A 23398-nucleotide genomic window follows, 5' to 3' on the forward strand; every position below is an offset into this window, starting at 1 on the left:
TTGTGCCAATTAGTGAGGTAGATGGCTGTATTAGTACATACTTCATACTGGTAACAATAAATACCTGTCCAAATAGGGCAATAAAAATGTGCATTAGGTGGGTAATGTTAGTAATAGTCCCCAGACAAATACACTGCTCAAAAAAATAAAGGGAACACTAAAATCCCACATCCTAGATATCACTGAATGAAATATTCCAGTTTCAAATTTGTATTCATTGCATAGTGGAATGTGTTCAGAACAATAAAACATAACAATTATCAATGTAAATAAAAACGAATATCCCATGGAGGTCTGGATTTGGAATAATACTCAAAATCAAAGTGGAAAATCAAATTAGAGGCTGTTCCAACTTCAGTGGAAATGCCTCATGACAAGGAAAAGATGCTCAGTATTGTGTGTGATTAAACACAACCACAGATATACCAACCACTTTCACCAGTGATAACTCAATAAAAACAAAAATATTGGGGTAATTATATTAATATCATATGTCAGTGATTGGTGCTCTGTGGAGAGAAAGTGTGAGAGGACCACTACATAAGGGGAAAGGACAACCACAACCAATATATAGAAATACCCAGAAAAACCACCAAGCAGGAAATAAATATAACATGCCTTTATTATATATGATTGGCAATTAAGTATAACAAAATTGTGCGCACAACAGGACAAAAAACAATAAATTAAAATCAATATTAGAAATAGATGGTAGAGGCTGACCCAGATTATATATATATATATATATATATATATATATATATATATATATATATATATATATATATATATATATATATATATATATATATATATAATATATATACAGGTAGTGCATCTCTCTAATAAAGTGTAATCAACCAAAAAATAGAAAAATAAGAGAATAAAACAACCGCAAAAAAGTGTGATATATATAAAAATAATAACCATACATGAGAAGATATTTATATCACATATGCAGTATATCATCTATTGGTGTTTATTACTATAACCAAAAGATAAAAATAATTGATATAATCATATCCCACGTATGAGTATAAAGTGCAAATAGTATGTGAGCAAACTGCAATACATAATGTGCAAGTGGCAAGTACAAAGAAAATGCCTTATGTGTCAGCCTATGTGTAGTTCAGCACAGCATATCTGTGTGTCCACATATGCAACACTGTGAAGAGCAGAGTGCTGCCTGCCTGTAAGACTACTGCAGGAGCCCCCAAAAAAACACCAACTAAAGTGCGCAGTGTAAATAAGAGGGAAATACACTCAATCTACCTTAATGCCAGGGTCAGCCACGTCCCGTAATAGTGCACCCCGACGCGCGTTTCGGATCTTAATCCTGACGAAGGATTTTTTTTTGGTTGATTACACTTTATTAGAGGGATGCACTACCTGTATATGTAGATATATAAATATAATCTGGGTCAGCCTCTACCATCTATTTCTAATATTGATTTTAATTTATTGTTGTATGTCCTGTTGTGCGCACAATTTTGTTATACTTAATTGCCAATCATATATAATAAAGACATTTTATATTTATTCCCTGCTTGGTGGTTTTGGTGGTTTGTCTGGGTATTTCTATATATTGGTTGTGGTTGTCCTTTCTCAGTATTGTGTGTGGCCTCCATGTGCCTGTATGACCTCCTACTGTACAACGCCTGGGCATGCTCCTGATGAGGCGGCGGATGGTCTCCTGAGGGATCTCCTCCCAGACCTGGACTAAAGCATCCACCAACTCCTGGATTCAGGTCTGGGGAACAGGCGGGCCAGTCCATAGCTTCAATGCCTTCATCTGGCAGGAACTGCTGACACACTCCAGCCACATGAGGTCTGGCATTGTCCTTCATTAGGAGGAACCCAGTGCCAATCGCACCAGCATATGGTCTCACAAGGGGTATGAGGATCTCATCTCGGTACCTAACGGCAGTCAGGCTACCTCTGGCGAGCACATGGAGGGCTGTGCGGCCCTCCAAAGAAATGCCACCCCACACCATTACTGACCCACTGCCAAACCGGTCATGCTGAAGGATGTTGCAGACAGGAGATCGCTCTCCACGGTGTCTCCAGACTGTCACGTCTGTCACATGTGCTCAGTGTGAAACTGCTTTCATCTGTGAACAGCACAGGGCGCTAGTCCGTCTTTCTTCGGGACTATGAAAAGAATAGAGTAGAACCTCGAAAAACCGTTGATTCCTGGGGACTGGTCCGATCACTCGTGTGCGTGGTAGGGAAAAAGATGGCCTGAAGAACCCCTGGGGCCGGCGACGTATGTCTTGGCGGGCGAGACAGAAGGGAACGTCTTCCTGGAGGAGAAAAGTTGATTTTGTAGCCAGAAGTCACTATTTCTCTCGAGATTGAGGCAACCCTTTCCTATTTAAAAGGAAGTTTAGACTTGGACCAGGGACGCGAGGTGCTTTTCCCACTGGGACATCCAAAATTATTTGATCCAGCTTGGATCCAAAAAGGTCTGGGGCCTTGGAATGCAAAGCCAGAGAGACCAGAGAATGTGGCGTATAGCAGCGATGTTGCTGGTAGCCGTGGTGGATCAACCAGCCACATCAAAAGGAAGAGGTCATGAGACATTTGCCGGCATTGGCAGTCTGATCTACCATATTTGGCATCTCATCCGAAGAAGCCTTGAATACTCTAACGAAGCATTCTTGCCCAGGCAGACATGGATTTTGATACCAGGTGGAGGCAAATATGGGACAGACAGAGGTGCCAGCTGATTCAAAAGCCGACTTAGCCAAGGATACAATCTGTGTATCCGTAGAATCCTTAAGGCCATGTGCACACGTTCAGTATTTTTCGCGTTTTTTTCGCGTTTTTTCGCTATAAAAACGTGATAAAAACGCGAAAAAAACGCTTACATATGCCTCCTATTATTTTAAGTGTATTCCGCATTTTTTGTGCAAATGTAGCCTTTTTTTCCGCGAAAAAATCGCATCGCGGAAAAAAAAGCAACATGTTCATTAAAATGCGGAATTGCAGGGGATTCCGCACACCTAGGGGTCCATTGATCTGCTTACTTCCCGCACGGGGCTGTGCCCACGATGCGGGAAGTAAGCAGATTATGTGCGGTTGGTACCCAGGGTGGAGGAGAGGAGACTCTCCTCCACGCACTGGGCACCATATAAGTGGTCAAAAAATAAGAATTAAAATAAAAAATAGTCCTATACTCACCCTCGATGTCTTCCCGCCTCCACTGCACGCTGCCGTTCGGTTCCTGTAGCTGATGTGCGGCGAAGGACCTCGCCGATGACGTCACTGTCCTGTGATTGGTCGTGAGCGGTCATGTGACCGCTCACGTGACCGTGACGTCACGGAAGGTCCTGCGCGCACACACCAGCTATAGGAAGACGAACGGACGCCGCTGATGAGATGTCTGGGTGAGTATAAGCATTTTTTTATTTTTTTTATTATTTTTAAACATTCTCTCTTTTACTATAGATGCTGCATAAGCTGCATCTATAGTAAAAAGTTGGTCACACTTGTCAAACAGTATGTTTGACAAGTGTGACCAACTTGTCAGTCAGTTTTCCAAGCGATGCTACAGATCGCTTGGAAAACTTTAGCATTCTGCAAGCTAATTACGCTTGCAGAATGCTAAAAAAACGCGAAAAAAACGCAAAAAAAAAAATGCGGATTTCTTGCAGAAAATTTCCGGTTTTCTTCAGGAAATTTCTGCAAGAAATCCGCAACGTGTGCACATACCCTAAGAGATGCACTGTTCAGCAGAGATAAGACTGTCTCGGAAGACAGGCGAGAATCTGGCAGATCCACATTAGGGAATTCTGCCCATTTATCAACAAGGTAAGGGATAGAGAATGAATAGCTTCTTCCTTCCTAGGAAGCGCTTTTCAGGGTGTTCCCAGTGTTTAGACATAATCATAACACATTCCCTGTGATTAGGGAAATGCCGGGAAGGACATCTTACCCGTTTGAAGAGTCCTCCTGAGTAGGTGCCTCGTCCTCCCTTAGGTTCAGAATTTGGGCAATTTGCCAAGATGGGGCTATTAAGCATATCTTGCATCTTTTTAGGTCTGGTCAGTATAGGACTCAGACTGGGAAACCATATCCGACACCAAAAACCACCTCCGAGGAGGGGGCATGGGAAGGAGCCCTCTGCTTTTGCTTTGTACCCGATTTGTCCCTGGTAAGGTCAGGGTCAGGTGCGCGCGAATCACCGTGAGAGGCGTTCATAGTACTGGTGGCAGAAGACCGAGGAGGGGGCATGGTAAGGAGCCCGCTTCTTTGCTTTGTACCCGATTTGACCCTGGTATGGTCGCAGTAGGTGCGTGCAAATCACCGTGAGAGGTGTTCGGAGCACTGGTGGCAGAAGACAAATGTGGAAGTCGCTCCAGAACCTGGACCAGGGACTGTGAAACTTTTGTCAGGTCCGAGACCGACTGCGACATGGCAACAACCCACTCTGGAGGGAGGGGAGTGCTCTCATCCCGGGCGTTAGAGGGCTTCTGTGTGGAGGAGCTGCAGGACAGCCAGAAAAAAACGAAGACTGATCTGAATGCCACTTCTCTTTAACAGATGGCACAGGCTTTGTGAATTATAGGGACAGGAATGGGCCTCCCTGAGATGGGGCAAGCGTGAGAGACTAGGGCTACTGCTGGGGAGAGCTAAGCACTTGTGAAGAGAAAAAATAACCAGTCTGGGCTGGTCCTACCTGATAACAGAGACGGCTCTGTGACTGCTCAGGCTGCAGAGTCCCCCAGATCCAGTGCAGGTTAGTGATGGACACCTACTGTGCCCTTTTAGAGCCGGAAGTCGATGGTGACACACTGCACGAACCTTCACACGCCTTGCAAACAGACACACTATGCGGGGTGAGTGTCTCGGGTGACCGGGAGAGAGGGATAGAGAAAAACACACTCATTATGCCAAGAAAACGGCGCTCATCGTAAGCGTGTGGCATGCCCTGATTGGCCGAGGGTCCAGTTAGGGGGCGTGGCTAAGTGGAAGGCTACCGCTGAATGTCCGTGGCCATGTAAGGGGGCGTGGCTCACAAGAGTCCGGAGAAGGCCCAAAACCGGGGCTAAATTAAGAGGACATGGCATTATGCGAATGCTCGGCACCCGCAGAGACAACCGGGAAAAAAAGCATTAACAAAAGTCCTAGTCCGGGCATGAAGAGTGGCCACGTCTCACAGCATAAGGGAGTAGGGGCCCCTTCTATTGGTTATGCCGCTAGAGTAGTGCATCGGGCAGAGCGAGGAGATCCCGTGATGGAGGAGAAAGTGTGCGATAAATACGCACGCTTAGTGCGAGGGCGTGGCTCTGGCCAGGACAGAAAGGGGAATGAAGAAAAATGGCCGCTGTCGTTCAGTGACGCCATATTCTGTGCGCATTCTGACGCGGGTAAACAGTGAGGCAAAGAAAGAGTAGGTTCCGGGCAGCGATATACCCGTGAAGGGAACGCGCCATGTGAAAACAAAAAGACACAGACGCCTCCGACCCGATGTAGGGACGGAGCGCATAATTGCGACAAACTGCTGGTACCTTGAGAGATGTCTGGCTCCTGAGGAGAGGATCGTCCAGGGGCCCTTGTGGAGAGGGTCGCTGTAGACAAAAACCCTTCTTCCCACACCGTCTCTGAACAGTGTAGAAGACGGCATCAACCCCTTCAGAAAAGGGGGTAGGTCATCGCTGGTGACCACCGTCTTCCTCTCAGCCCTCTTCGAGGAGAAGGGTGAGGAGGGAAATGGCAAGGACCAGCCACCAGAATCAGCCCTGGAGCACCCCTGAAGGTGACAGAGGATAATGACCAGCCTGCGGGCCTGAGAGTTGCGATGTGGGTGACCCACACTGCTCGCTCAGCCGCATAATATGACAAGGCAGGGTGAGAAATTACACCCTGTTTCCCTGAATCTGTATCTGAAAGACAAAGGGAAAATGTTAATAAAACACAACAATACCTATAAGGGAAAAAAAGGATTAGCTGTGGATCTGGGGAGATCCAGGTCCGCCTCCTACAGACACGAAGCACAAACTGAGGTACTTTGTGCCTGTCGGTGGGTGTATACTGCGGAGGAGGAGCTATTTTCCTTTTTTTGCATAGTGTCCACCTCCTAGCGGTAGCAGCATACACCCATGGTTAACTGTGTCCCCCAATGAAGCGATTAAAGAAATATATATATTTTCACACTATGTAATGCAATGTTATGTGATGACGTTTTACCACTGCTCCATATGGATTTTGGCTTGGTATAGTCTTTTGAGAGCCTCATATTTTGTTATGCATTTTTAGAATAATTTTTTCAATAAACTTTATTGATTTTATTTCTTGAGGTTATAGTGGTCTGAGTACTCAGTACCCATTTTTAGGTGATTATATTCGATTTGTCCACTGTTGATTTTATTTTTCAATATGTAAATGGAGAGGCAAGCACAGTAATGCCTCTAGCCGGTATTATTATTTATTTATACTGTTGGAATCTCTATTCTGATTCCTTTATGGTAATATAGTTAACTATCACCTTACGGGTGTCCCAAAGGATTAGTTTCACTGTCAACAGCATCCAGCTTATTCTATTTCTAGTTAATGTTTTGAGCTCTATGCCTTATCTTTTTCACTAAATAGTCTAAACTGAAGTGAGAAAAATATAGACATACATTTAAATTTATGGGATCAATCCACTAAAGATCGGCATGTGCATATATATTCATCCCTTTAGCGATGAAGTCCCTAACCATTTCTGGGGCAAGCAATTACCTTCATAAGTCACATCCTTATTGAAAGGAAGTCCACCTGTGTGCAATCTGAGTGTCACATGGTCTGTCAAAATATATATATATACACCTTTTCTGAAAGGCCACAGAGGCTGCAACACCATTAAGCAAGAGGTACCACTAACCAAGCAACACCTTGAAGACCAAGGAGATGTCCAAACAAGTCAGGGATAAAGTTTTTGAGAAGTACAAGTCAGGGTTGGGTTATTAAAGGAAGAAAATAAAAAGAATATCCCAATTTCTGTTGATCCCCGAAGTACCTTCTAATCTATTATCATCAAATGGAAAGAACACGGAACCACAACAAAAGTGCCAAGAGAGGGCCATCCAGTAAAACTCTCAGCCCGGGCAAGGAGGGCATCAATAAGAGAGGCAGCAAAGAGACCAAAGGTAACCCTGAAGAAGCTGCAGAGTCCCAATCAGAGACTGGAATATTTGTCCATACGACAATAGAGGTGGCCTGTATGCAAGAGTGGAAAGTAAAAATCCTTTACTTACACACACAAATTGTAAGGCTCGTTTTGAGTTTGCCAAAAGACGTGGGAGACTGCCCAAATGTATGGAGGAAAGTTATGTGGTCATATGAGATCCAAATTGAATTTTTTGGCTACCAAAATACACTCTGTGTCTGGCGCCAAACCAACACCGCTCATCTCCCCAAGAAAGACCATCCCCACAGTGAAACGTGGTGGCAGCATCATGCTCTGGTGATGTTTTTTGGCAGGAAGGATAGGGAAAATTGGTCTGAATTAAGGGGAAGATGGATGGTGTGAAATACAGCAGCACATATTCTTGAGCAACACATGTTTCAATTTGTCAGTAATTTAAGACTGGGACGGACCTTCCAGCAAGACAATGACCCAAAGCATACTGCTAAAGCAACACTCAAGTGGTTTAAGGGGAAACGTGTAAGGGTACTGTCACACAGTGCCATTTTGATCGCTACGACGGCACGATCCGTGACGTCGCAGCGATCGTATGATTATCGCTCCAGCGTCGTAGACTGCGGTCACACGTTGCAATCACGGCGCTGGAGCGATGCCGAAGTCCCCGGGTAACCAGGGTAAACATCGGGTTACTAAGCGCAGGGCCGCGCTTAGTAACCCGATGTTTACCCTGGTTACCAGCGTAAACGTAAAAAAAACAAACAGTACATACTTACATTCCGGTGTCTGTCCCCCGGCGTCTCAGCTTCTCTGCACTGTGTAAGCACAGCGGCCGGAAAGCAGAGCGGTGACGTCAGACGTCACCGCTGTGCTCGCTTTCTGGCTTGCCGGCGCTCACAGTGCAGAGAAGCTGAGACGCCGGGGACAGACACCGGAATGTGAGTATGTACTGTTTGTTTTTTTTACGTTTACGCTGGTAACCACGGTAAACATCGGGTTACTAAGCGCGGCCCTGCGCTTAGTTACCCGATGTTTACCCTGGTTACAAGCGAACACATCGCTGGATCGCTGTCACACACAACGATCCAGCGATGTCAGCGGGTGATCAAGCGACGAAAGAAAGTTCCAAACGATCTGCTACGACGTACGATTCTCAGCAGGGTCCCTGATCGCTGCTGCGTGTCAGACACTGCAATATCGTAACGATATCGCTAGAACGTCACGAATCGTACCGTCGTAGCGATCAAAATGGCACTGTGTGACAGTACCCTTAATGTTTTGGAGTGGCCTAGTCAAAGCCCAGACCTTAATCCAATTGACAATCTGTGGTCAGACTTGAAGATTGCTGTTCATCAGAGGAAACCATCTAACTTGAAGGAGCTGGAGCAGTTTTGCCTTGAGTAATGCACAAAAATGCAAGTGGCAAGATGTGGCTCATAGAGGGTATATACTCACAATCAGGAATTGCTGCTTTTTTGACTATGCATATTTATGCAGCGTCAAAACCGCAACATCCAGATGTTGTATCATAGTGGTCTTTCAGGACCGCAGCATGATAATTTCTTTTGTGGAGACTGTAGTCTCAACAGAAATTTCACAAATAGAATGTATTGAATGCGGTAAATCTCCATGGTACAGTGAACACGTGGGTTCAGTAGAACTCAGCATTTTGGACGAAGTGATTAATACGCTGCTTCCTGATTTTGGGAACATAGAGACTTATCCAAAGAGACTTGTAACTGTAATTGCCACAAAAGGAGGTACTACAAGGTACTGACTTTAAAGGGGTTGGTTATGCACACTGAAGTTTTCAGCCATTTTCTCCTATTTGTTGTTTGCTTCACAATAAAAAGAAAACCAAATATTCACAGTTGTAGGCATGCTCTTTATATGATGCATACCCAAAATAAAAAGTTAAATTTCTGATTGTGAGGTAGCAAAATTTGAAGAAATGCCAAGCTGGTGAATATTTTTGCAAGCCACTGTAAATGTTGTATCACTGTAATTGTACTGACCTAAAGAATAAAGCTCCCTTCATTTTTACCATATGGTAAAAGGCATTAAAAAAAATGTCTGGATTGCTTGGTTTTGTTCATTCTGTCTCCTGCAAATCATAATAGAAAGCTATTTAAAAAAAAAAAGTGTATGCCCGAAAATGGTACTAATAAAACAGTCAACTCGTTTACTAAAATAAACAATATAAAACTAGTATAGCTGTAATCGCACCAACCCAAAGAATAAGGCTGTCTTATCACTTATACCGCACGAGCAACGGCGTAAAAAATAAATAAAATCAATTCACCTGTGCTTGATTTGTTCATGTTCATCCGGCCTCCCAAAGATCGCAGTAAGGCTCAGTGTACATTTATCCTGTGCTCTACGCTGATGGCTTACACCGACGTTTTTGTGTAAATCTCTGAAATACGTAATTCAGACTGAACACCCGCCAAACGATTCATTTATAATAATTCAGGAGGGGACACTGGATGCCATCTGGCCTATGATCTGGCGTTGACGGTCTTTTTAGGTATGCCTGCCATTGTGAATCTCCAGTGAATATCTTCTCATGGCCAGCGTTCATAGAGTATACATAGCAGTGCTGAATCCCTGCTGTTTATAGCACAGGCAATCTGACAATTTCAGCTTTGTCTCCTTAAATTAAAAAGTGGGGGGGAGGGGGGAAACTTTTAAAAATATGGAAAAAAAGAAAGAAGCACATTTAAATCACCCCCCATTTTACCCCACTGAAAATAAAAAAAAATCAAAATGCACACATTTAGGATTGCTGGGTTCAGATCTATCAAAATATAAAAATAAATTAATCCGACCAGTAAATATCGCAAGGATAAAATAAATCAAAACACCAGAAATGCATGTTTTTGGCTGCGGCAACATTGCAATAAAATGCAGTAAGAGGTAATCAAAGCATCATATCTACCACAAAATGGTATCAGTAAAATCGTCAGCTCTGGTTGCAGAATATAAACTCTCTCTCAGCCCACATCCCGAAAAATGAAATCGCTATGGGTCTGAGAAAATATACATGTTTGCTATCTATGTACTCGTACTCACCTGGGGATTCAAATTGCCAGATAATTTTAACTATTTAGTGATCATGGTAAATAAAAACAATTGTGGAATTGCACTTTTTTTTGCAATTTCAACGCACTTGGATTTTTGTTTTCGTTCTCCACTACACTATATAGTGTTTTTCAGAAGTACAACTCATCCCATAGAAATCTGTCCCGCATATGGCTATATGGCAAAAACAATTTAAAAAAAAATTATGGCTCTTGGAAGAAGGGGAGGAACAAAATGAAAACGGAAAATCGCCAGGTAGTGAAGGAGTTAATGGATCTGCAGGGGATAGACTTGTACACATATTGCTGGAGTGATGTATAATAAGAGAGCTTAAAAGTGGTGCTTTTAATTTACATGGGGGGAAAACCTGGTTTCCCTTTAATGAACGCATTATTAATCCATTCCCGAAGCTAACTAAGGTCCGAAAATAAAGAACAGAGGTTGAGTGTTCGTACACGCTTTTGTCCCTTTTGTGCTGTGTATGGTTTATGGGAATTGCAGCTATTTTGATATTGTCTTTTATTTTCCCCTCATTAGATCAAAACTGCAGCAGCAACTTTCTTATGCAGAGCAAATTAAAAAAGAAAAGCTTGGAGAAGTAGACTTAAAACAGGTAACTAAGGTTCTACCACGCAAATTCTTAATGTTGAAATACTGAGCAAGATGATTCAAGAGCAAGATTTCTATTTTATTTAAAAAAAAAAAAAAATATATATATATATATATATATATATATATATATATATATATAATTATATATATATAATTATATATAATATATTCCGTCTTTCTGTCTGCAACTTCCGTCACGGAAATCCCACGTCGCTGATGTAATGTTAAAAATAATAAAAAACAAAAAACCTGCTATTCTCACCTTCCGTCATCGGACAATGCGCTCGCGCCTGCCGCCATCTTCCATTCCCAGAGATGCATTGCGAAATTACCCAGAAGACTTGGCGGTCTCGCGAGATGGTGGCAGCCGCGCGTGTATCGCCAGAGCTTCGCTGGATCTCGGCGAGTGAGTATATAACTATTTTTTATTTTAATTATTTTTTTTAACAGGGATATGGTGCCCACACTGCTAAATACTATGAGGGCTGTGTTATATACTGCGCGGGCTGCGTAATATACTACGTCGCCTGTGTTACATACTGCGTGGCTGTTATATACTGTTTGGGCTGTGTTATATACTGCGTGGCTACTTTTATATACTGCGTGGGCTGTATTAACTCATCGGATATTCTACAATATATATGTATGTATATAGCAGCCACATAGTATATAGAACAGGCCACATAGTATTTGTCTGCTATATACTACATGGCTCCTATATACTACGAGGCCTGTGCTATATACTATGTGGCTGCTACATACATGCATACATACATACATACATACATACATACATACATACATACATACATACATATTCTAGAATACCCGATGCGTTAGAATCGGGCCACCATCTAGTCTACTATATAATTGTCTAAGGGTACTTCCGTCTGTCTGTCCTTCTGTCTGTCTGTCTCGGTTATTCGTTCGCTGATTGGTCTCGCCAGCTGCCTGTCATGGCTGCCGCGACCAATCAGCGACGCGCACAGTCCGGAAAAAAATGACCGCTCCTTACTCCCCGCACTCACTGCCCGGCGCCCGCATACACCCCTCTGGTTACCGCTCACACAGGGTTAATGCCGGCGGTAACGGACCGCGTTATGCCGCGGGTAACGCACTCCGTTACCGCCGCTATTAACCCTGTGTGTCCCCAACTTTGTACTATTGACGCTGCCTATGCGGCATCAATAGTACAAAATGTAATGTTAAAAATAATAAATAATAAAAAAAAACCTGCTATACTCACCCTCTGTAGTCCGCTGAGCCGCTCGCGCCGCCCGCCATCTTCCGTTGCAGGTTGCGGTGGCAAAGATAGTATGGCAGAAGGACCTGCCATGACGTCACGGTCATGTGACCGCGACGTCATCACAAGTCCTGCGCGGAAAGGACCTGACGTGACGTCACGGTCATGTGACCGCTACACGGTCATGTGACCGCGACGTCATCACAGGTCCTGCGCTCAGACTAACCCTGGGACCGGAAGCTGCCGTGGACTACAAGGGGCTCTCGGAAAGGTGAGTATATGTTTATTTTTTTATTTTTTAACCTGTGACAAACGTGGCTGGGCAATATACTACGTGACTGGCCAATATACTACGTGGCTCTATACTGTATACTACTTCGCTGTGCAATATACTACGTGGCTCTGTGCTGAATACTACGTCACTGGGCAATATACTACGTCGCTGGGCAATATACAGGTCCTTCTCAAAAAATTAGCATATAGTGTTAAATTTCAAGTTGAGAGACGCAAGACCCAACACTCTGGATGAGCTTAAGGCCGCTATTGAAGCATCCTGGGCCTCCATAACATCTCAGCAGTGTCACAGGCTGATTGCCTCCATGCCACGCCGCATTGAAGCAGTCATTTCTGCCAAAGGATTCCCGACCAAGTATTGAGTGCATAACTGAACATTATTATTTGATGTTTTTTTTGTTTGTTATTAAAAAACACTTTTATTTGATTGGCCGGGTGAAATATGCTAATTTATTGAGACAGGTTTTTTGGGTTATCAGGAGTTGTATGCCAAAATCATCAGTATTAAAACAATAAAAGACCTGACAAATTTCAGTTGGTGGATAATGAATCTATAATATATGAAAGTTTAATTGTAATCATTACATTATGGTAAATAATGAAATTTAACACTATATGCTAATTTTTTGAGAAGGACCTGTACTACGTAATTGGGCAATATACTACGGCGCTGAGCAATATACTACGTCGCTGGGCAATATACTACGTGACTTGGCAATATACTACGTGGCTGGGCAATATACTACGTGACTGGGCAATATACTATTTGGCTGGGCAATATACTACGTGGACATGCATATTCCAGAATACCCGATGCGTTAGAATCGGGCCACCATCTAGTGTTTAATAATTAGTGAGTATTTTCCATCAGTATTTGTAAGCCAAGCCCAGGAGTGGGTGATAGAAACATATCACCACTTCTGTATTTATTATACTTTTCCTCTGATTTGTTCAACTCCTGGTTTTAGCTTAAACATTTTGATGTAAAAAAAACTCACCAAATATTTTTTTTTTTTAATTTAAAAGCAGATATATACATTTTTTTTTAAATAGTGAAAATAATCTGTTTTATAAAGCTCAGTGCATGTCTTATTCTGGTATTTTATTTAGGGCGGTCTTGACCATACATTCTACAGTTGGCTATACAATCTACTAAATGGTGTATTGAAACATCATTTTTTTTATTTTTTATTATTATTATTATTATTTAAAGGGGTTGTTGAAATTTTCACCAAATTCTCAAATGACTGCCGAAATTTAAAGCGCTAAACACCAACAGTACTCTCCCCGGGTCCATCACTTGCTCTGTCGCTGCTCTGGTCTCTGTATTGAATGCAGAGATGACATCACGACAACAGCACATGTCATCACTGCAGCACTCATCTCATCAGCTCATACAGGTCTGTATGAGCATAGCCATTGAGTTTAATTATTTGCATGCCGCTCGGTTGTGAGGTTTAGGCCAGGGTCACACTACCATAGAATACGACCGAGTGCTATACGAGAAAACTTCGCATAGCACTCGGCCCAGTCTTAATCTATGGGGCAGCTCACATCAGTGTGTATTTATTTATGTAATCAGGCGTATACGACGTGCATGTAAAATCGCGATTGGCGATGAGACTCGGCCGAGACTGCAAGCCTATGGGTGCGAGAAAAAAATTGTACAGCACTCCGACAATGCGAGTGCTGTGATTTTTTGATTTTTTTTTTTTTAACGCACCGATGTCCTTTCAAAAGTCGGCAATCTACTAATCTCCTAAGATAAGTTCATTCCATCGTGGGTTTGATTATGGTTACACACCTGTGCTGTTAGGTAGGTTGGTTGGTTATTTGTTTATATATACCTGTTTGACTCTGCCGAATCAGTATACAGTTCATTGCTTGTGGGGCATATAACAATCTTCTATGATGGGTTATACTAAATATGTAAATTACTAGATGGTGGCCCGATTCTAACGCATCGGGTATTCTAGAATATGCATGTCCACGTAGTATATTGCCCAGCCACATAGTATATTGCCCAGCCACATAGTATATTGCCCAACCACGCAGTATATTGCCCAGCTACGTAGTATATTGCACAGCCACATAGTATATTGCCCAGCCACATAGTATATTGCCCAGTTACGTAGTATATTGCCCAGCTACGTAGTATATTGCACAGAGCCACATAGTATATTGCACAGTTTTGTGGCACGTATGTGACAGGTGCAAAAAAAATAAAATAAACATACTCACCTAACGATCCGAGGGCCCCTTGTAGTGTATCATACTCACCATTCTTGTCGCTGCTCCTCGGCGTCCCGCCTCTCCTCTTCGTGGGATCCTGTGCAGATGGTAGTGCTCGGCTTCAGGAAAATGGCCGCGGGATGCCGTGCGTGCGCAGATCGAGATCGCGGCGGCCATTTTCCTGAAGCCGAGTTCCATTGCAAGTGCCAGGGATGGTGGGAGCAGGACTTATGAAGACGTCGCGGTCACATGACCGTGACGTCACGGAAGGTCCTTGCCGCACACCAGCCCTGGGACGGGACCTCACCGCAAGCTGACGGTTGTAATGGAGCGGTCCGGGGAGCGTGGCGAGGAGCGAGAAAGGCGGCGGAGGGTGAGTATAGCAGGTTTTTTTTTTTTTTATTTATTATTTTTAACATTACATTTTGTACTATTGATGCCGCATAGGCAGCGTCAATAGTACAAAGTTGGGGACACACAGGGTTAATGCTGCTATTAACGGAGTGCGTTACCCGCGGCATAACACGGTCCGTTACCGCCGGCATTAACCCTGTGTGAGCGGTGTATGCGGGCGCCGGGCAGTGAGTGCGGGGAGTAAGGAGCGGCCATTTTTTTCTGGACTGTGCGCGTCGCTGATTGGTCGCGGCAGCCATGACAGGCAGCTGCCGAGACCAATCAGCGAACGAATAACGGTGACAGAAGGACAGACGGAAGTGACCCTTAGACAATTATATATATAGATACCCTGGGACCATCCAAGCTGATCTATGACCACTAGCTATATACCATCTGTGCATCAAGGTTCAAATATTTTATTCATTATCTGCTGTATTCTGATGAAATCAACGGCGCCTCTCTGAGTCTGTATAGCACAGTATATTATTTTGTGCCATTTATGACATTTGTGTCTGTCATTTGTTTATTGATCACAGGATCTGATTATCCATAAGAATCTGCATTGAATGTTTTCCGAACTGTAATGTATGATCACTAGATATTACTGTACTATTTGATACCCTCTTCTACAAAACACCACTACGAGATATCTTGTTGAGTAACAATTATTTGACAGTTATTTCCAAATATGATGCAGTCTCCACTATAGTGGCTCGAGGTATTTCTAAGAGCATATGCAGCGCCCCAGAGTCCTGGTCGTTGCAGTACTGTGGCTCCGCCACTAAGGGGAGCTATGGTACGTCTGATGGCACTGAAGGAGTTCATCTGATCAGGTATCACAGACACCAATACATTTCACAGTCGGGCCTCCGGGGGGAGCTAAGGGTTCTATTCACTAGGCCACTCCCCACCATAGTGGGTAAACTGGGGGTCAGGCAGGAAGTTAGATCAGAAAGCTGACTGGGTTGGAACCAGGCAACACCTTGTGGCAGAGGGTGTTGTGGGGGAAGATACAGTAGGGTCTCTGTCAGGGGTGGGATCCTGACAGAGACTTGGCAACTTGAGCGAACGTAACGGGACCGTGCCTGCTCAGCATAGCGGCGGTGCCCAAGGAAGGATTAGAAGCGAGATAGATTGTGCTGAGTGAGAAACGAGATCAAAGCAACAAGGAGAATTCCAGTAGGAGTCGTGCTGTAAGACCGAGGCAACATCCTACTGAGGCGCACTACCGGTGGCCGGAACGCCGAGGGAGTATTACAATATTCAGCTTCAAGCGATACTCTAAACAGCGGCAGGACAGTCAGTCTAAGGCGGGCTGTCTCACTTAAATCACCTATGCAGTCTTGGGGGGCAACTTGTGGAGAGGGGCGAATCTAGGGTCCCGGAAGAGCTCCGAGCCTACCCGTCAAACGGGTGCCGTCCTAACCGTAACATCAGGGAGGGACGGAGGATTAGCAGAACATCATCTAATCGAGTTGTGAGGGAACTTAAGAAACAGACACAACAGTTGTGGGGACTTTCCGTAAGCACAGCATGGAAGGACCGCAACACATAGCGCTAGAAGGAAGGCACAGATTTCCACCTGTGAAGAGAACTCTGGAGGTGCCATTGGACCGGCCGGACTTGCGCAGCTTGGTGAACCGTATTCCGGACTGAGGACCCAGAGATCTTCAGTAAAGAGGTAAAGAGACTGCAACCTGGTGTCCTCGTTATTTACTGCACCGCACCACTACAGCCTCACCACCACCATCATCCGTCATACCTATTCCTGTACGCCCCTCGGCAGGGTCACGGACCGGGCCTAGCCACCGTGACAACCCCAGAGCAGAGACTCAGAGGCCCGGTACCGGGTACCCCTCGGCCCTGCGGCTGTGGGGGCGTTGCAGTTTTGGCGTCACGAACAGGATCTACTTAAGCCTGAAGAATCAGGTCATGTGTGCCTTGGAATTGTGATTTACTGTGCTTGGACTGTACTTTATTGCAAAGACCGTGCTGCGCCATTTACCGCCAAAATCCGCCGCCATTACAGCGCTGAGGAGAGCGCAGGAAGAGGAAAGGGGCGTGGAGTGGGCGTGGACAAGCTGAAGAGCGCGAAAAAACAATGGCCGCCCAGTCTAAATATTCTTGTGTCCTGAGGACGTGTCCGTCAACAGCCGAGGTCCGCCTCCTGATCTTGTTTGGAGGATGGAGACCATGGAGACGGGGCCGCCCACGAAAGAGACCGCGGGAAGAGGACACTGGAGGAAAAACGAAAATGGCGACGCCAGAGACCCCGCATGGGAATGATCAGACTCGGAGAGAGGCCGAACAGCCCGATGCAGCCCAAGATACGCCGTCACTGCGGGAGCTGACCCTTGCAGAGCCAACGATGGGCCAACCTCCTAGGCCGCTGTCAGAGGAGTGTGTGGCCGCAGCCGAGGCCCGGCGGATAGCTTACCGCATGGAAGCCGAAGCCCGTGTGATCTCTCGGCTGGGCCAGCCTATGGAGGTCCGCCTGTCTCCAGTGTCCCCTGCCTCCTTCATCCAGGCCGCGGCAGAGTGTGAGCTGCGCGCGTCGGGCCTGAGGATCCTGCCGGAGGCTGAACATCTGCGGCACCTCATGGCAGCGTGGCGGGACAGACCTCAACCTGCCGCCCAGGTGGATCTAACCCATGTGAACGAAACCCCACCATCCCACTGGGGTGTGGTGGTCTCCTTCAACTCCCGACATGGGAAGGGAGTCATCCAAGAGATCGGGGAGCCACTGCAGGTCCGCGTGGACCGGGAAGAAGTCGAGCTCTGTGGAGGAAGGTATGACGCCGATCTGGAGCCTGGCGATGCCGTGACCTACACCCGGTGGAGGAGGGAAGCGGGTGGAACAGGCTGGGTAGCTCGGGGTGTCCAGCGGTGCGTCGCCCTGCAGGCTGCTACTGGAGTGCCGGAGGATGAGCCTTCTGAAGGGAAGGTACCGGAACCCGTCCCCATGGAGCCGCAGGAGGACCGGGTCCACCGCGTGCCTCTGGGTCGCGCTCGCCCACAAGCTAGGAGGGCATCCCGGCGAGGGATCCTGTCGCTGCTGGAGCCAGGACCGGCCCTTGCCACACCAAGGCGACCCGTTGGCCGGGTGAGGCCCGGAAGAAGAGCACCCCCCACATTACAAGATAAGTAAGCAGGAATGTTTTAAAATATGTATATAGTTTCTTAACTGTTTGTTCGTTTCCTGTTTTGCTGCTAAACCCGTTTAGGGTTAACTTTTAAAGGGATTCCTTGTTGAACCGGGATCCCTATTATTTCTGCTTCTTTTTGGTTTGCTTTCTAAGTTTTTTGCACAAGTTTCCAGAACTGCCGCAATCATGAACAGTGCATGATACAAACTTTTTGTAAATAGTTTGCACCTTGTTAAAGGTGCTCCCTACTGGTTTTACTTCAAAAAGGACTCTTTGTGAAGATACCACACTGGAACCTTTGCTGAGTATGGACTGGTAGCTTGAGAAGATATGCTACCTCATAGAGACTTGGTCCCCTCTTAAAGGGGATGTTCATTCGTTGCACTTAAATGGTGATATTGCTTTAAGATAGATAGCAATAATGTTTTGACGAAAAGAAAGTGATGATAATGTTTGCATGAGAAAGTTATATGTATCCAACTAGTTAATTGTAAAGAAATGCTGATAATGTTCTCTGAAAGAAAGTGAAAGCTAGAAGAAGGATGCAGTGGGCCCGTAGGGGTAGACGTAGTGCCCAGCATACATGTCAGTAAGAAAAATAATGAGAAGGTTTAATGTTCTATAGAAAATGTTTGATAATGTTGATAGACAACGAGGACAGAAGGTGAACCCTGAGTCCTCCTAGGAGTCATGTAGAGATGGCTCGGTGCTCTTAAACTGAAAGTAATGTTATGTTCTATACTGAGTATAGTAGTTGAAAAGACAGAAGGCTCGGGCTGAAAGGAGCGGTCCTGTAAGAAAGGAGAGGCAGTAGGTCTGGTGCCGTTAGGACAGGCGGTCCTGCAGATTTAAAGAAGGAGAATGTAAAAGTTAAATTGCCTTATAATGTGATTATAAGAAGGTCTTTAGCGGATTCAGAGTGTACATCCTTAAAGGCAATGTTAAGTTATTGTTCAAAAGTTTGTACTAGTAGAATACCCGGTTGGGTAAGAAAAGTTATTTATAGCATGTTGCTATGATATTTAACCATGTTTGTAACGTTCAAGTGTCCTCACCTCCCATAAAGGGAAGCTCTGTTTAAATATACTTATTGTTATTGCACTCAACAAAACTGTATGTCTTTTTGCTAACTTGTATTGTTGTTTTCTTCTCAGTCCCGGAGTACTGTGTTTAACCAGGGGGGAGTGCAGCGCCCCAGAGTCCTGGTCGTTGCAGTACTGTGGCTCCGCCACTAAGGGGAGCTATGGTACGTCTGATGGCACTGAAGGAGTTCATCTGATCAGGTATCACAGACACCAATACATTTCACAGTCGGGCCTCCGGGGGGAGCTAAGGGTTCTATTCACTAGGCCACTCCCCACCATAGTGGGTAAACTGGGGGTCAGGCAGGAAGTTAGATCAGAAAGCTGACTGGGTTGGAACCAGGCAACACCTTGTGGCAGAGGGTGTTGTGGGGGAAGATACAGTAGGGTCTCTGTCAGGGGTGGGATCCTGACAGAGGCTTGGCAACTTGAGCGAACGTAACGGGACCGTGCCTGCTCAGCATAGCGGCGGTGCCCAAGGAAGGATTAGAAGCGAGATAGATTGTGCTGAGTGAGAAACGAGATCAAAGCAACAAGGAGAATTCCAGTAGGAGTCGTGCTGTAAGACCGAGGCAACATCCTACTGAGGCGCACTACCGGTGGCCGGAACGCCGAGGGAGTATTACAATATTCAGCTTCAAGCGATACTCTAAACAGTGGCAGGACAGTCAGTCTAAGGCGGGCTGTCTCACTTAAATCACCTATGCAGTCTTGGGGGGCAACTTGTGGAGAGGGGCGAATCTAGGGTCCCGGAAGAGCTCCGCGCCTACCCGTCAAACGGGTGCCGTCCTAACCGTAACATCAGGGAGGGACGGAGGATTAGCAGAACATCATCTAATCGAGTTGTGAGGGAACTTAAGAAACAGACACAACAGTTGTGGGGACTTTCCGTAAGCACAGCAGGGAAGGACCGCAACACATAGCGCTAGAAGGAAGGCACAGATTTCCACCTATGAAGAGAACTCTGGAGGTGCCATTGGACCGGCCGGACTTGCGCAGCTTGGTGAACCGTATTCCGGACTGAGGACCCAGGGATCTTCAGTAAAGGGGTAAAGAGACTGCAACCTGGTGTCCTCGTTATTTACTGCACCGCACCACTACAGCCTCACCACCACCACCATCATCCGTCATACCTATTCCTGTACGCCCCTCGGCAGGGTCACGGACCGGGCCTAGCCACCGTGACAACCCCAGAGCAGAGACTCAGAGGCCCGGTACCGGGTACCCCTCGGCCCTGCGGCTGTGGGGGCGTTGCACATATACAGATCAACAATACTAGCACTAACAGCACTTTATATTTTGTTCGTTTGGTGGTGGCTTTGACAGGGATTGCTTTGGAGGGTCTCTCAGGGTCAGTCAACATTGAGTGGGGCGCCATATTGTTTCCCAAGGTTCCAACCACCACTGCAAGGAATGGACATTGATAGGGGAAGGCACTGTCTATCCTCCCTAGCCCATTTTCCTTATTTTGTGCTATAATAGAATTCTGACCGTTTTTTGCCTGATAACTGCGGGCTGATATTAATAGCCTGGGAAGGGGCCATGGATACTGCCTCAAGGTTAGTAATGGAGAGGCGTCAATAAGATGCCCCCATTACTAAGCCCATAGTCAAACTGTATAAAAACATACCCAGAAAAAGGTCTTTTAATTGAAAGAATGACTCAGATTAATTTAATAAATCTTAATTAAACCATACTTACAACATTGCCCTTTCCACAGACGCCTCTGTCTTCTGCAAAAGAGCTAAAACAAACAACAATATTCATCAATTTTCCTCAGAGATGGTGATAATCCATTTGTCCCGCAACGAGTCTAGCTCTGCTGCATCTAGGTGGCATGCTGCATGATTGCATGATGAGACCATACAGCATGTCATCCAGCAGAGAGACTAAGCAGCGTGTACTCAGCGTCTCCCTGTGAACTCATATTCCCTGTCTGACGTCAGAAACGTCATGGGAGTTCACAGCCAATGACCTCCATTTACCTATCTGACATCAGCTGGAGCGCCGTGGGAAAACTTCCCATCGTGCTTGTGCTGACACTATTCTATGTGTATATACTGTATGTAATCCATCTATTCTATGCTGTCGGGTCCTGCTGTGATTTTTACTGTATGTGGCTGCTGAATTGCTGGCTTTTCTTCTATCTATCGATCTAATATATATATTTTGAAGAATATTTCCTTTGAAAACGATGTGTAAATGACTTAGAGAATTGCTCTACTTAAAAGCTCATGTTAAAAGTGCATTGCAGTCGGATAGCAATCACACTGCATTTGGATATAAATCGGATGCTAGGTGTGAAAAATTGGATTGCACTCGCATGACACTTGTGCAACTCTCGGCAATGAGAATCAGACAGATTTTTTTTTTTTTACATTTTTATTTTATTTTTTTATTCTTTTTGCTTTAAGTGTGACTCCAGCCTTAGTCATAATATCACTACTGTAGCCAACACACTGAGATAGGAGCATTGGCGGAAATAAGTGTTTAGCTATGTTTGTTGTATTTAAATGTCTGCAATTGTTTGGAGACCAAAGCAAGGCTATGTGCACACGTTCAGGATTTTTAGTGGGTTTTTTTGTAAGTTTTCCGCCGAAAAAACGCTAAAACACTTACATAAGCATCCCATCATTTTTAATGCATTCCGCATTTTTTGTGCTCATGATGCCCCATACCATGATATGAGTACGCCGATGCCCCATATATGGGGAAAACCTACTGTTTGGGTGCATGGCAGGGCTCAGAAGGAAGGGAGCACCGTTTGACTTTAACGCAAAATTGGCTGGAAACAGTGGTGGCGCCATGGAACCCTAGCTTTAGCCCAACTCGCTTTACCCCAACTCTAACCCTAATAGAAAAATGGAAATAAAAGCTTTTTTTATTTTATTATTTTTAGCTAAGAAGGTGATAATGATGATATGATTGCAATATTTTAAGAGGATAAAAACTCTGATGGGAGGGTTTCTTTGAGTATTGATTATGAGCGCCACATGCATAAATGCACACACCACTTTTACGCCTCTGCATGTTATCAATGAGGTTATGGTTGTCTGAGAAATGTTCTGCGACGCTGAATGCGCTTGTGCACACAAATCATCAATTTACGCTGCTCGCAGCTCCCTTTGCAATTGCCGTTCAATTAAATCCTAAATGTTATCGATGAGAGATGAGTCCGGAAACGCTGCCGGCCATGAATAGTCTGTCTATCTCTCTCTTCCTCCTTCGGCCTCACTCAATGGTCTTCTGCAGCCACTCACAAAGATGGTCACACACTGGACCTCATCTTCACCCGCCTCTGCTCCCTATCTAACCTCTCTAACTCACCTCTTCCTCTCTCTGACCACAACCTTCTCACATTCTCATCTCTCTCCACTCCATGTCTAGAGTCCCCACCCCACAAACTTTCACACCCTCGCAGAAATCTTAAACATCTTGACCTACATTCATTCTCTGAATCCCTCCTCCCTCTCACAGACATAAGTTCCATACACAATGCGGATGACGCTGCCGCTCTATATAACACCACAATAGCTGTAGCTTTGGAATCTGCTGCCCCACTTACACATACCAAAGCTGGCAAAATCAACAGACAGCCCTGGCACACCAGCCTGACCAAAGAACTGAGGCGAGCTTCCAGGGCTGCTGAGCGCAGATGGAAAAGATCCCACTCCAACGACCACTTAATCGCATTCAAACAGTCCCTCACTACTTTCAAGACCGCACTCGCCACAGCTAAACAAACCTACTTCTCATCTCTCATATCCTCCCTGTCTCACAACCCTAAACAGTTATTCAACACCTTCAATTCTCTCCTCCGTCCCCCAGCACCTCCTCCCTCCCCACTTATCTCTGCTGAAGACTTTGCCTCATTCTTCAAGCAGAAGATTGATAACATCAGAGACAGTTTTGGTCAACAAGCCCCAGAGCCCTTCCTCCCAACTTCCCTACCCTCCACCTCCAAAACCAACTACTCCACCATTACAGAAGATCAACTCGCCACTCTACTCTCAAGATCGCAACTCACCACCTGTGCACTTGACCCGCTCCCATCCCACCTCATCCCAAACCTCACCACAATCTTCATCCCAACCCTAACCCATCTCTTCAACCTATCACTAACAACTGGTGTTTTCCCATCAAGCTTTAAACATGCCTCCATCACACCTATCCTCAAAAAGCC

At 45.3% G+C, this 23398-nt stretch overlaps 1 protein-coding gene across 4 annotated transcripts in view; it reads left to right on the forward strand.

The window, feature by feature from the left end:
* CEP83 (centrosomal protein 83) overlaps positions 1-23398 on the forward strand; it is a 98942-nt gene that overhangs the window by 50941 nt on the left and 24603 nt on the right. For all 4 annotated transcript variants that reach the window (XM_077265403.1, XM_077265402.1, XM_077265405.1 and 1 more), the window contains one exon: positions 10748-10823. In XM_077265403.1, the coding sequence (XP_077121518.1) occupies positions 10748-10823 (76 nt within the window). The remainder of the gene's footprint in view (positions 1-10747; positions 10824-23398) is intronic.

The sequence above is a fragment of the Ranitomeya variabilis genome, chromosome 5 (genome assembly GCF_051348905.1).
Source record: "Ranitomeya variabilis isolate aRanVar5 chromosome 5, aRanVar5.hap1, whole genome shotgun sequence".
Taxonomy (NCBI): domain Eukaryota; kingdom Metazoa; phylum Chordata; class Amphibia; order Anura; family Dendrobatidae; genus Ranitomeya; species Ranitomeya variabilis.